This window comes from Cervus elaphus, chromosome 1 (genome assembly GCF_910594005.1).
Source record: "Cervus elaphus chromosome 1, mCerEla1.1, whole genome shotgun sequence".
NCBI classification, from domain to species: Eukaryota; Metazoa; Chordata; class Mammalia; order Artiodactyla; family Cervidae; genus Cervus; species Cervus elaphus.
The window spans coordinates 32572162-32587550 of record NC_057815.1 but is presented as its reverse complement, the minus strand read 5'-3'; the positions used below and the strand labels follow the sequence as shown (position 1 = coordinate 32587550).

General features: G+C 43.1%; 1 protein-coding gene across 1 annotated transcript in view; it reads right to left on the bottom strand.

Moving 5' to 3' along the window:
• The window catches only part of DDX10 (DEAD-box helicase 10), a 284268-nt gene extending 269174 nt beyond the window's left edge, over positions 1-15094 (bottom strand). The window contains exons 1-5 of the mRNA XM_043898607.1: positions 14787-15094; positions 4214-4274; positions 2569-2699; positions 1374-1532; positions 191-311 (exon numbers count right to left, since the gene is read on the bottom strand). Coding sequence (XP_043754542.1) covers positions 191-311; positions 1374-1532; positions 2569-2699; positions 4214-4274; positions 14787-14972 — 658 coding nt within the window. The 5' untranslated portion in view covers positions 14973-15094. The remainder of the gene's footprint in view (positions 1-190; positions 312-1373; positions 1533-2568; positions 2700-4213; positions 4275-14786) is intronic.
• Between the last annotated feature and the right edge of the window lie 295 nt (positions 15095-15389).

Sequence of the window (15389 nt, the reverse complement as noted above, 5' to 3'; positions counted from 1 at the left end):
GACTCTTTTGACTTAAAAAAGGTCTCAGTTGTACTCTCTGGATTTAGAACCATTTGTCAAAAAATTGCTTCGAGTTCTTTTCAAGATTTTTAATCCAAGTATTTATTCAGTAAAACATTTCTATCATTAAAATTTATGAGAGCTTGCTCCTAAGACTGAGATTATTTTCATAAAGATTCATTAGACTTACCTAACATTTGGAGATTGGTAGCATGAAAACATATTGTTTCATCCATGTGTTGAAGAAGCCGACCCGGTGTGCAAACAAGTATATTTATGTTATTGATCCTCTCAGCTTCATGCTTCAGATCCTGAAAATAGTTGTTTCCTTTGATTATAGACACATCACTGAGCAGCCTGTGTACCAAAACTATATAAGCCAGCTACATGTGGCATTTCATCATAGCAATGTGGATACTCTAGAAATAAATGTAGTTTCTCCCTTATGTTTTTACAGCCTATCCAAATTTCTGGGCCAAATAAAAGTCCGCAGTGATGATCTAAAGAACTCAGAGTTCCTCTAGATCTTAATCATATACAAGATTTTGAAGCCATGAGAAATATATGAAAGCTCTAAGTCTTTACTTCCTCCTGTGTCTGCCAGAACTGACTTAAAAACAAGGATTAAACCCATTTTTTAAATCAGAATCCAGAGACAATAAACAGGCTCTGTGATACCACTCACTGCATTTCCTGGACTGCAAAAAAGAGTTGAGTTCTCCAATTTCTAGAAAATCCTTCCTCAAAAGAAGAGCCACAGAATGTTATTTGTTAAAGCTGGGTGACAGGTACATGAGCATCTGAGGGCTTGTGATACTCATTCTTTTCTTGTGCATATTTGCATACAAATTCAAGAATTCAAGTATTTATCCTCACAACCTAGAAGGGACTGTAGCAGAAACAAGTAGCCCAGGTAAACTAAAAGAAGGAGAAGTGAAGCAGCAGGCTTTACCAGGACCTAAAATAAACACTCCTCAAAACTACCTTCTATTCACCTTCCTCTCTTCTGCTGCTGACCCAGCAATGTTCTGAATTATTCAACCTCTCAGATATTTTACTGAAAGGAACTAGTCCACATACTGAAACAGTACCTTTCCCAATGAATATTAACAAATAGATTTTTCAGGTTAGTAGGATTTAATTAACCTCAGAGAATCAGATCAGTCCAGATACCCTGACAAAACAAACTTTCTGGACCAGCAAAACTCAAAGACTCTAGATGATAGTGACCACACCAGGATGCTACCACCTCCTGTCTAGGGGGCCAGCCTGTCTGTTTAGATGAAATCTCCACCTCTTCCTGGCCAACTGCCACAGTGCTCCAACATAAGGCACAGAAGGAAAGAAAGAAGGACAAGGATAAAAAGACAAACCTTTCCACCGATGATGAGGCCAGCTGAAAAGTCATGATTCTTCCCTACTTTTCGGAGAACCTCAAATGTCTGATAGGCCAGTTCTCTTGTAGGTGATATAATCAGAACCCCTAGCCCATCTGTTGAGGTCCACTGCAGACGATACAAGGCTTCCAGCACCTCACAAAAGAACAAATTCACATTCAATAAGTCCTTCAGAGAGGCAGCTTTTTGACTGCCTTGCCACTCCTAATCAAAGGCAACTTTCAAGCAGAGAGCATACCGTCATGGGTCTCAATCAGAAGAAGCTGTTTGCTTTGTTTCTTCTTTTCCTTCTACTCATCAGGAGCATCCTTCCCCAAGTCACAGAGGGAAGGAACAGAAGCCCTGTGGCAACTCAGCAGCTACCAGAGACAAACCATGAGGAGACTGGCAATCACTGGAAGGTCTGCACAGCCCACAGGCCATTAAAACACGTTTCAGAAAAATATTTGTCACCATTTTCTGAACAGAAACCACATTAAAATAAACTCTGTGTAACTGCTATAGTTATACAGTGACTGAATTTTCGAGATATTGCTATAAAAAATTAGGACTTGAGAGAAAAATGATTTTGTAACACTTGGAACCAAAAACCAAACGTGATTTTTCTGAGTTGATTATTCAGCAGAAATTAAAAACTATGAGACCAACCACATAACAGAAATAAGTGAATTCCTCAGAGGCTTTATTGTTTTACTGCTATAAAAGACAATGCCCTGGAAAAATCTCAATGAATGACTCAATTTCCTTAAAGTGAGCATATTTCAGCTTTATCCTCAGTAAGTGGCAAGCATAAATGCGACTTGCAGGTTTGCAAGAGAACAGAAACAGCCTTCCCTGCCACCCCACCAGGCTCACTGCAGAGCAGCACCTCTCTGACCTGCCACCCTGGAACACCCCATAACCTTCAGGAATTCAGGCTTGCGGACACATATAACAGTGTATTCCTTCAGTAAGTGATGAGTGCCCACCATGTGCGAGGTGCTATATTAGGACATGGGGAATACAACAGATAACAGGAGAGATGTGGCACCTGTCTGATAAAGCCAGCATTTTGGCCAGGGAAACCCAACACGAAACAACTCTTCACATAATGATCTATTTCTATCTAGGCACAGAATGCTTTAAAATCATGTAACCAAGGACCTGACCCAATATGAAAAAAACTACTTACTGGAACAAGAAAGGCCAAAGTCTTGCCAGATCCAGTCTTGGCAGCCCCAAGGACATCTTTACCTTGCAAAGCCAACCCAATGGTCTGCTTCTGTATCTCAGTTACCAAACGGTACTGGGCTTCTTGCAAACCTGCCAGTACAGATGGGAAGAAAATGACACTTTAGAGCATCCCTGATGCATGTGAGCATCCACAGTTCAGGGGTGCTGAACTGTGCACCCCTCACTCCCAGAATTCATATGTTGAATCCCAACCACCAGTATTTAGACTGCAACTGTATTTGGAGACAGGTGATTAAAGAGGTGATTAAGTTAAAATGAGCCCATTAGAGTGGGCCCTAATCCAATCTGAAAGAAAGGAAGAAAGAAAGTAAAGTCGCTCAGTCGTGTCCAACTCTTGGCGACCCCGTGGACTGTAGCCTACCAGGCTCCTCTGTCCATGGGATTCTCCAGGCAAGAATACTGGAGTGAGTTGCCATTTCCTTCTCCAGGGGATCTTCCCGACCCAGGGATCGAACCCAGGTCTCCCGCATTGCAGGCAGATGCTTTACCCTCCGAGCTACCAGGGAAGCCAATCCAATCTGACTAATGTCTTTACAAAAAGGTAAATTTTGGACACAAAAACAAACACTAGGGGTGTGAGAACACAGAGGGACAACTACTTTATGAAGCAGCAGGGGGCTGACCATCTGTACACCAAGAAGAGAGGCCTGGAACAGACGCCTCCATTATGGCCCTCGGAGGAAACCACCTCTGCCAGCACCTTGATCACAGACTTCCAGCCTCCAGAACCATGAGAAAATAAATTTCTATTGTTTAAGCCACCCAGTTTCTTCTCTTGCTTATTTTAACTAACATTTTAATTACTTGGAGGCCCTGGGACCTTGGTTTTTTACCATGGTTTCTTAGCCAGTCCAGAAAGAATGAGAATGACGAATCGGAAAACTTAATTAACACTGTTTCTTGTTACAGGTTTTCATGATATCAAAATTACTTGCCAAAGTAAGATTTTTTCCCAGGTTAAACTTTCTCTAAACTTTTTTCCATTTATAAAAAGGCATCAACCCATCAGGAGACGAATGGATAAGGAAGCTGTGGTACATATACACCATGGAATATTACTCAGCCGTTAAAAAGAATTCATTTGAATCAGTTCTAATGAGATGGATGAAACTGGAGCCCATTATAGAGAGTGAAGTAAGCCAGAAAGATAAAGATCATTACAGTATACTAACACATATATATGGAACTTAGAAAGATGGTAATGATAACCCTATATGCAAAACAGAAAAAGAGACACAGATGTACAGAACAGACTTTTGGACTCTGTGGGAGAAGGCAAGGGTGGGATGTTTCGAGAGAACAGCATCAAAACATGTATATTATCTAGGGTGAAACAGATCACCAGCCTAGGTTGGATGCATGAGACAAGTGCTCGGACCTGGTGCACTGGGAAGACCCAGAGGGATCGGGTAGAGAGGGAGGTGGGAGAGGGGATCGGGATGGGGAATACATGTAAATCCATGGCTGATTCATATCAATGTATGACAAAAACCACTACAATATTGTAAAGTAATTAGCCTCCAACTAATAAAAAATAAATGAAAAAAAAAAAGGCATCAAGAAGTCCAACAATATGAACTTACCTTTCAGTGTTTTTTTGGACAAGGGAAAATCTGAAAATCTTGTAATTTCATTTACATTTATCTGAAAAGTAAAAAGGGACCACATTAGACAAAATAACATACTGCATAACTTGTTTTGCAACAAAACTAATTTTTGTCTAAACTGTGCTGCTTAGCTCATCCTTTGTACTATAGGAATAAATCCAAGCATCACTCTAGTTAAAAACCATCATTCCCTCTGGAAAAAATAAGCCTTGAGGAAGCTATCATCAAAAATATAACTTTGTAATCATTTCTACTTTTTAAAAAAAAAATAACTTCACTCAACGTACACACACTACTACCTTCAATATCCACGAAAACCTCTAAAATGTTAACAACACAATAAGTCATTACGTCATTTTTAGGAAGAAAATTTACTGTCAGCCCTTTCTTCAAAGAATATCAGTTTAGGATGTAAGGGCAAAATGACTATAAACCAAAGACCATGATGAGAATAGGTCTCTTTACACACTTTGGAGAATAAACTGAAATTAGGTGCAGAAATATATCTTGCTAGCACAAACCTCTCAAATCCAACCTGACAACTACTTATTTGGGGGTATACTGAGAGAGTATTGTTTAACCATAACCAGTGGAAGTGTCTGTGTCCTGATCTGAAGCCACAAGAAGTAACATTTTGCCCTTTAACTTTACATTATCTAATGTTCATCACTGACATTGTTTTATTAGGATAAACCCAATTTTCTGGATTTCATTTTATTGCAGATGCTGAAAGCAGGAACTTCGCAGATATGGGAATATGTTGCCAAAATATATGATCCACAAAAGGAGAAGGCTGCATTTCTAAGGTTGATTTAGTTAAATTACACTCCAGGAAGTAAAGGGATGACACCTTGTATTTCATTTTAGTCCACATATCGTCTTTCCCAAGAGTCTAGATTCTTAATACAGTCCAGACAGGGTTATTCTCTGGCCTCAAATGATGTAACACAAATATTAACACATTGCCTTAATCCCTACAAATCATTTCGGATAACATTGGAGAGGAGGCAGAATCAGTGTATGAGCAGTAAAAGGAGAAAAGTTTATTCAAATAATATCCTGTCCTATCAAGGAACCTAAGTTAGGAGGTAATTTCCCAAACTGGACATTAGCTAAAAATCTGTTTTCAGAGCAAGTGGAACGGTTATAAGAGCTAGATGGGTAACACACTCTTTAATCCCCATCAAAGGTACAGTCCACAGGCCAAGTGGGCTACTCTTTGCAACGCACAAAGTAATGCACCGTGGTGCACATCTTTCTAAAGTTTATCAACCTCCTAGAGGGAAAGTCTGGAAGAAGGAAGCTCTTCCAGCACTCTGCCAACCATTAGAACATAAAGCTATACACAAACACATAACACACACAAAGCGGTACGCTATACACTTAGAAAGATGTCACCAAAGAAACAATAAGTTTTTACTTCACTGATGCTCTAGAACAAGGGTCAGCAAACCATGGCCCACAGACCAAATCCAATTCCTTTCCTGTTTTATAAATACAGTTATCTGGAGCACAGCTACAACCATTCATTTATATACTATGGCCCACAAAACTTAATATTCACTATTTGGCCCTTTACAGAAAAAGTCTGCCCCCCCCCCTCCAATTCTAAAAGTGAAAGTGAAAGTCTCTCAGTCATGTCTGACTCTTTGTGACCCCATGGACTACACAGTCCATGGAATTCTTCAGGCCAGAATACTGGAGTGGGTAGTCGTTCCCTTCTCCAGGGGATCTTCCCAACCCAGGGATCGAATCCAGGTCTCCGCATTGCAGGCGGATTCTTTACCAGCTGAGCCATCAGGAAAGCTAACAGGGAAGCCCTGTTCTAGAAAACTGTCAATTACAGTCCAAAGAATACTTGGAGGCCACAGCAGAAGATGGCTATGGTTCCTACCAATAAAAAAGAAAGACTCTCTTTCCCCTTACCTTCATCCTTTTCTTTCCTTAGGGGGGAAAAAAAAAAAAAACACTCTTAGAAAAATCATCTGTGTTCAGTCGCTCAGTCATGTCCAACTCTTTTCAACCCCATGGACCGCAGCACGCCAGGACTCCTTGTCCATCACCAACTCCCAGAGTTCACTCAAACTCATGGCCATTGAGTCGGTAATGCCATCCAACCATCTCATCCTCTGTCATCCCCTTCTCCTCCTGCCTTCAGTCTTTCCCAGCATCAGGGTCTTTTCAAATGAGTCAGTTCTTCACATCAGGTGGCCAAAGTATTGGAGTTTCAGCTTCAACAACAGTCCTTCCAATGAACACTCAGGACTGATCTCCTTTAGAATAGACTGGTTGGATTTCCTTGCAGTCCAAGGGACTCTCAAGAGTCTTCTCCAACACCACAGTTCAAAAGCATCAATTCTTCAGCACTCAGCTTTCCTTATAGTCCAGTTCTTCAGGCACTCTATCAAATCTAATTCCTTGAATCTATTTCCCACTTCTACTGTATAATCGTAAGGGATTTGATTTAGGTCATATCTGAATGGTCTAGTGGTTTTACCTACTTTCTTCAATTTAAGTCTGAATGTGGCAATAAGGAGTTCATGATCTGAGCCACAGTCAGCTCCTGGTCTTGTTTTTGCTGACTGTATAGAGTCAGCATCTTTGGCTTCAGCATCTTCTCCATCTTTGGCTGCAAAGAATATAATCAATCTGATTTCGGTATTGACCATCTGGTGATGTCCAGAAAAATCATACACTCTCTAAAATCTGTATCATCATTCTTTTGAAATCAGAGAACAGACATTTCAGTGATGGTACTTACTGAGAACTTCTCAGAACTGCTGGAAAAGTTAGAGGGGGCAGAGTAAGGGGAACAGGGTGGAGGTGGATATTACTTAACCCCGCTCCTTTACTTCCAAATGTCTCATTTCTCACAAAAGTGAATGATGCTTTTACATCCCAAAGCATGAGGGAAGAAAGTATTTAATACTTCCTAGAATGCTCCACCTATTGCAATCAAGAGAAAAAAAGCAATCTACCTCAAATCACACCAGACCCAACTTTGACTAAGAAGAAAAAAAAAAAAATAGATTAGAAAGCAGAGTTCCTATACAGCATAGCTGATTACAATAAATATCTAAATGAATCCCAGGTGCAGAGAGCTTGAGTCATTCAGCAAGTGAAAACAGTTGCTGAACTAAAATAAACAGTTCAACATTTCTCACTAAGCTTCAATCCTCAGCTCTGTATCAGCCCCTTGAGAACACAGGCCCTACCTGGTGGCCTTAGAAATAAGCCCCCCAGAGTTCCCACTGTGGAAGCAGAGCTGGCTGATAAACGCCAGCTGTCACCCCTCTAGAGCCACCACTGAAAAAGTCATGCCTGTCTGGCCTGTGCCCAGTTAATGACCAAATGCCACAGAGGTACCCATTCCCGCAGAACAAGGCGTCCCTCTGAAGGGCAACTTTGGTTCGAGGACATCCTGTCAGGAGAAGCTTTCTAAAAACAGCGCTGCAGCCTGAGTGCTTCCTACCCACTCCTCCTGTCCTCTCTCCTTTCCCTCCCTATTCCTAGTCCTTCTCCTTTACCTTTACACGTTCCCCCAATAAATTCCAACTCACTTAATCCCATCTGGGTATCTGCCTCTCAAAGGATCCAAGATCTAGATTATACCAACAGCCTAGCCTCTAGATTGGAGAAGGTGATGGCACCCCACTCCAGTACTTTTGCCTGGAAAATCCCAGGAATGGGGGAGCCTGGTGGGCTGCCGTCTATGGGATCGCACAGAGCCGGACACAACTGAAGCGACTTAGCAGCAGCAGCAGCAGCCTCTAGATCCTTTATAATTTAGATATGGTGTCTAATTGCCTCCCAGAAACTCATCACTGCTTCCAGATAAGGTTTTTAAACATAGCTTCTGTATATTATTCCTACTGTTGCTGTCACAAACTACCCAAAACAGTGACTTAAACCAACATTTATTTATTAACTTACAATTCTGCAAGTCAGAAGGCCAAAACTAGTTTCCTCAGCTAAAACCAATGTGTTGGCAGGGCTGCATTCTTTTGGGCAACTTTAGAAGAGAATCCATTTCCTTGCTTTTTCCACCTCCTAGAGGCTGCTCATATTCCTTGGCTTATGGTCCCCTTTATAGTTTTGAAAACCCAGCCAGCAAGGCAGTCAAGTCTCTCATTTCACAGCCCCCAGACACTGACTCTCCTGCCTCCCTCCTGCATGTTTAAGGACCCCTCGATGGTTACACTGGGTCCACTTGGATAATCCAGATGGGTCAACACATTTTAAAGTCTGCAATCCTTGCCATATAACTTAATCACAGGTCTGGGGATTAGGATGCTGACATCTCTAGGTCATTATTCTACCTGCTACAGCCTTCAAAGCCATTCAGTCTACTTGCAACTCCCTTCTTCAACCTCATCTGAGGCCACTTCTGAAACATACAACATATGCCAAGGAGTAGGTCCCCCTCAAAGAACACCACACATTTTCACATTTTTTTGTATTTCTTCATGTTGCTCCCTCCACCTACAATGTCCGTGGCCAATCTTTTCTACCTGGAGGACACATCATTCAAGAACCAGCTCCACTCATGGCTACCACAAACTGCTAGGCAGTTCGTGCCCTACACAAAGGCATCTGCTAAGGCTGAGGTGGGGAAGCTGAAATTCAGCCCACTTTCAGCTCCACAGGCCAGGCCTGAGGCTGCGACCACCAAGAGGAAGGGTAGCATGCCCAGAGGAAAAACCTTTCTCTCAATCGTAAGGCCAAAATGGGCTCTGCAGAGAAAAACTGAACCTTTCCCCCTAATTATACTATCCCCTTGCTCCACAGCACTGCACATATTTACTACCATTACATTTGTTAAAATGTATCAACCCCACCACACCTGCCAAGGGATACAGTTATTTTTTTTTCCCCACCTATCTTTACCTATGCTTCAACAACTACCTGTCAAATTGTTTCAAATGTCTCTGAATCAAATTGTTCAGTATTTCACCAGTGAGGCTACTAAACACCACCTGTGTACTGTCCAATGCAATAAAACTGTAATGTATAAATTCTACCATCTGAGAAGCCATATGCTGAGGGTCTGCCCCTTTTTACCTACAATCTGCTCTGACTGTATCCCAGGACTGCTAACCCAGGCAACTGATTTCATACTGCATTTATTTCTTAATAAAATATTTCTAAAATTAAAAAAAAAATAAAAACAATATTTGGTGAGGAAAAAACTGCTCCTTCAACTTAGTGAAAAGACTGGGATTTAAATATTTCCATGCAAAGCAGTAAAACATGGTGATTTGGAGCCCTGGCATTAGACCTATATCTCCTGGATTAGAACTTTTTCACTTACTGTTTAACGTTGTGCCAATTATTTAGCCTTGCTGTGTCTTAAAGTTTCGTAACATATAACGGGAACAATCTCATAGGGTTGTTTGCTGTGAGGATATGGCAAGTCAACATGTATAAAAGCTTGATAAATGTTAGTAAATATTATTAAAACAAGAGATCAAAATGAGTGGATCCATGTTACCAAGCAGAATAAAGTCACCTGGAAAAGGCCAGCATGCACCAAACATCTAAACACAAAGGGCCTTCTTAAGGACAAGCACTGCGGGACCCACCTTTGGGGAGAGCAAAGGGAGTGTATCAATGGCCCAGTGGAAGAACTGACAAAGAAGTTAAAGGCAGTCATCACAGCCTGCTGATGATATAATAAAGGCATATATGAAATGCTACAGACACACAGCAGCCCTAACCATACCAGCAGAGGTCAGCAAGAAAAGTTGGTGGTAAATCTTGGAGGACAACTAGACGTCCTCAGCGTTGGAGGAATGGGACTGCTCACAGCAAGCAGTGGAAACATCAAGGAGTCTGGCCAGCTCACAAGAGCGCAGGCTGCTCGTTCACGTGTGCCTGCCACATACCACTTGGCTTACACACGTTACCTCACTTGAGCCCTACAACATTCTCAGTGGTTAACAATCTCTGTTCAATAAAGAAACTGAGACACAGGGATATTCAGAAATTTGGCTAGTCAACACTTAAACTGAGTGAGATTTAAACCAGGTCTGCCTGATCATAAGGAACTTACCCTTTCACTGGACTAGAATATGCTGACATGTTGAAGTGTTTAACTGAAAATAACTGTGAGCCAAGAAGGACTTTAATCAGGAGTAATAATGGACTGGGATTTCATCTCGGAAAGAATCATTCTAGCAGCAATATGGAGACTAGATTAGAAAGCAGTAAGATGGAAGGGACAAACCCCACCACCTGCTTTAGTAACTGAAGGTTTGCTATGCCTGTTTAAGTATTTATAAGGCCAGCTTTTGTGTTACAATGGCAGAGTTGAGTAGTTTCACCCTCACAACCTGCAAAACTAAAACCACTGACTATTCTGTCCTGCCTGCTGACCCACGTTAAAGCAATAGCTCCTGAGGTAACCCAGGCAAGGGATGACGGAGCCTGAACTAAGGCAAGCAGTGGCGATGCAGAAGCACTGAGAACCCGAAGAAGCAAGGCTGATCACCAGTGTGACTAACAGAATGTGAGTGGTAAGAAGGAAGCCTCCGGGATTAATCCTAGGTTTCCAGCTCAGCAGTCTGCTTAGGCTGGGGCCAGGATGTGGTAGCTTCCCAGGTGGCGCGAGTGATAAAGAACCCACCTGCCAATACAGGAGACATAAGAGACTCAGGTTAGTTCCCTGGGTCAGGAAGATTCCCTGGAAGAGGGCATGGCAACCAATTCCAGTATTCCCGCCTGGAGAATCCGATGGACCGAGAAGTATGGCAGGCTACAGTCCATGGGGCTGCAAAGAGTCGGACATGACTGAAGCCACTTAGCACTCTGAACGTGGTAGCCTAAATAATGGTCCCCAAATATGTATCTCACACGACAAAAGTGACTTTGCACGGTGATTAAGAGCTTGTCGGGAGATTATCTGAGTAGATATCTACTCAATTATCTGAGTAGACCCTAAATGTGATCAAAGCACCCTTACCAAAAAAAGGACATAGGTACGTGTGACACAGAACAGAAGGCAGTGGGTCTGTGGAGGCAGAAATTGGACTTCCACAGCCACAGGCCAAGGAAAACAGCCACCAGAAGCTACGAAAGGCAAGAAACAGAAGTTCCCCTACAGCCTCTAGAGGGAGTGTGTCCCACTGACACCTTGATTTCAACTTGATTAAGCTATTTCCGACTTCTAGCTTCCAGAACTGTGACAGAATAAATTTCTGCTGTTTTAAGTCACCATGTTTGTGGTTAATTTGCCATGGGGGCAATACGGAAATACATACAAGACTGTGATTTTAGGAGAAAGAGATAATGAACTCAGTTTTAGATTTGTGGCATTTAAGATATTTTATGACACAGTTAAATAAAGACGTCCAGCACCACCAGGGGGGAGAAAAATGATATGAAGTCAGAATAGCTCTGGGTAGAATACAAGGAGTCACAGAAATAAGCCTTGGGATTACATAAGAGAACAGAACAGAGTAAGAAGAAAGGGATGAGGCTCTCCTCTAGAGGCAATTCCAGTCAGATGAAGAAGGGCCCAAAATGTAATCTAACAGTAATTTACCTTACAAAGGCTTCTTGAGGTACTGTGTATACAGCAGTAGTAATAAAAATATAACAGGTAATATGTGGAAAATTTATGCATCAGACATTGTGCAGCACACTTTACATGCATACTTACTAACCACTCATAACTTTCAAACTTCGGAAAGCAGTACAAGGCCGTATGTTGTTACCCTGACTATTTCTTATATGCAGAGTACATCACACGAAATGCCAGGCTAGATGAATCCCAGGCTGGAATCAAGATTGCCAGGAGAAATAACAACCTCAGATACGTAGATAATACCACTCTAGTGGTAGAAAATGAAGAGGAACTAAAGAGCCTCCTGATGAGGGTGAAAAAGGAGAGTGAAAAAGCCAACTTAAAACTCAACATTCAAAAAACTAAGATCATGGCATTCAGCACCATCACTTCATGGCAAACATGAAGGAGGAGAAAAAGTGAAAACAGTGACAGATTTTATTTTCTTGGGCTCCAAAATCACTATGGACAGTGACTGTAATCATGAATTTAAAAGACACTTGCTCCTTGGAAGGAAAGCTATGACCAACCTAGACAGCACATTAAAAAGCAGAGACATCACTTTGCCAACAACGGTCCGTCCAGTCAAAGCTATAGTTTTTCCAGTATCATGTACGGATGTGAAAGTTGGACCATAAAGAAGGCTGAGCACCAAAGAATTGATGCTTTCGAATTGTGGTGCTGGAGAAGACTCTTCAAAGTCCCTTGGACAGCAAGGAGATCAAACCAGTCAGCCCTAATGGCAGTCAACCCTAAATATTCACTGGAAGGACTGATGCTGAAGCTCCAATACTTTGGCCACCTGATGTGAAGAGCTGACTCACTGAAAAAGCCCCTGATGTTGGGAAAATTGAAGGCAAAGGAGAAGGGAGACGCAGAGGATGATTAGATGGCATTACGAACTCAATGGACATGAATTTGAGGAACCTCCAGATGATAGTGAGCTTCCAAGGTGGCTCAGATGGTAAAGAATCTGCCTGCAATGTGGGAGACCTGGGTTTGACCTGGGAAGATCCCCTGGAGGAGTGCATGGCAACCCACTCCAGTATTCTTGCCTAGAAAATCCCATAGACAAAGGAGCCTGGTGGGCTACAGTCCACGGGGTCACAAAGAGTCAGACACGACTTAGAGACTGAATAACAAGAATACCCATAACTAATGAAGGTAGATACTATTATTCCTTTTAAAGACAAGAAAAGAGAAGCAGAGTAACTTGCCCAAAGTCACTCATCAGGTGAGCCAAGGTGAGGTGCACATGCATGTTCAGTCGTGTCCGACTCTTTGCAACCCCACAGGTGAGCAAAAGTCAGAACCAAATCATCATCATAACTTAAAACCCCCAATCACACACCCAAAAATATATATATGTATACATATGTGTGTGTGTGTGTATATATATATATATATACATAAGCCCAAAACAAACTCTAAGCTTTATCTAACCTTACTTTTGATCTAAGGGTTATTTAAAGAAAAGCTATACCAGCATGACACATGATGACTTTAATTCCAGATATGTCCCATATGTTAAATCCCTGATTACACTGCACTAAAAAGAAGCAATCACTGAAAGGCTGAGTGAGGTGGGTGAAGGCCAACAGACATAGAATTTATGGGGAAGGAAAAGAAAGGGTAGTGGTAGCCCCAGGGAGCCTGAGCAGGTAAGAGAAGTCAAGAAGTCAAAATGATAACTACAGGGATGCTCACGTGGGAACATCAAATACACTGTAGGATGGTGAAGTATCAGAAACAGACCAGGAATCCAGCTTTTCTATGGCAATTCTTGGATGGGGACATGAAACAAGTTGTTGTCCTTCAGTTGAGAAAATGAAATAAGTGTAGGAAGGATGGGTGATGTTCAGAGACACAATTCTAGCATAGTGGTTAAAAGCAAAGGCTTTGGAATCAGAGAAACATGAGTCTAGGTTCCAATGCCACACCACTTACTACATGTGAGAGCTAAAGACAAGTTTCTTATTCTCCTGGATCCTCAAGGTTCTCATCTGTAAAAGGGAAATAAGACCCAATACCTCAGATCAAGTCAAATAATTAATGTAAACCACATGGTGAGTGGCTTACAATGTGTCATTATTTACCATTAGGTTGTATTATTTTTATGAACATTGCAAAACCACTGCAGATGGTGACTGCAGTCATGAAATTAAAAGACGCTTGCTCCTTGGAAGGAAAGTCATGACCACCCTAGACAGCATGTTAAAAAGCAGAGACATTACTTTACCAACAAAAGTCTGTCCAGTCAAAGCTATGGTTTTTCCAGTAGTCATGTATGGATGTGAGAGTTGGACTATAACGTAAGTTGAGCACCGAAGAATTGATGCTTTTGAACTGTGGGGCTGGAGAAGATTCTTGAGAGTCCCTTGGACTGCGAGGAGACCCGACCAGTCCATCCTAAAGAAAATCAGTCCTGAATATTCATTGGAAGGACTGATGCTGAAGCTGAAACTCCAATACTTTGGCCACCTGATGCGAAGAACTGACTCATCTGAAAAGACCCTGATGCTGGGAAAGACTGAAGGCAGGAGGAGAAGGGGACGACAGAGGATGAGATGGTTGGATGGCATCACCGACTCAATGGCCATGAGTTTGAATAAACTCCGGGAGTTGGTGATGGACAGGGAGGCCTAGCGTGCTGCAGTAGTCCCTGGGGTCGCAAAGAGTCGGACACGACTGAGCGACTGAACTGAACTGATAACTATTACAGCAATTAATCTCCCCATGCTTAAGCACTACTATATTTTCCCCATTTTATAAAACCGCTGTAGTGAGCCAGAGGGCGGCCTGGTCGGTCAGGAGGCCTGGGCTTGGCACCCAGCAGACCACCTGTGGCCTCAACAGGGTCACCGGGGGCACCTCTCATCCCACCCCCTTCTCCTGCTCCCCAGTGCCCGGTCGGCCCGCTCGCCCGTGCGGCCCAGTGCGGCAGGAAGATGCGGCCCGGCGCCCCCTCCCCGGCGCCTGTCTTACCTTCTCGTAATTCTCCATGAGGCGGCTGATAACCTCGCGTTCGACCTGCCACTCGGGTTTCTTCTGCTGCTTCCTCATCTGCTTCTTTTGGCTCTGCTTGTGGCTGTGTTTCTTCTTCCAACGATTGAAGCTCCGCACCGGGTCGGGCCGGGCTCCCGTAGCCCGAGAGTCCGCTGTTTTTCCCATCGCGGCGGCGGCGGCGACAGCCCACACCTCGGTGAGACTCGAGACCCCTCTGGCCAAGCGCGGAGATAACGCACTGAGAGGACGCGGAACCAGCGTGGGGCGAGAGGACGACTGCGCAGGCGCGAAACCAGGAGCCAGCCCCCGGGCTTTTAAAACCGGGGCACGCGCGGTCCACGACCAGGGAAAACTGGATGGTGATTGGCGACTTGGAATTCGCGGGGCGGAGCGAATCAGTCTCGGGTGGAAGTGGAGGCGGGGCAATCTGAGGAAGAGGGCGGGGCTGAGTGGCTCCTAAAGCATGCCGTCGCTTTAAATAGGCGCAAGAGCCCAGCTTGCTGTTACTATGGTGACGTCATGCAACTTAACACTTAAAAGGCTTTTACTTTGCCCTGTCTTTTCTTTGGCAAATCGCAGGCT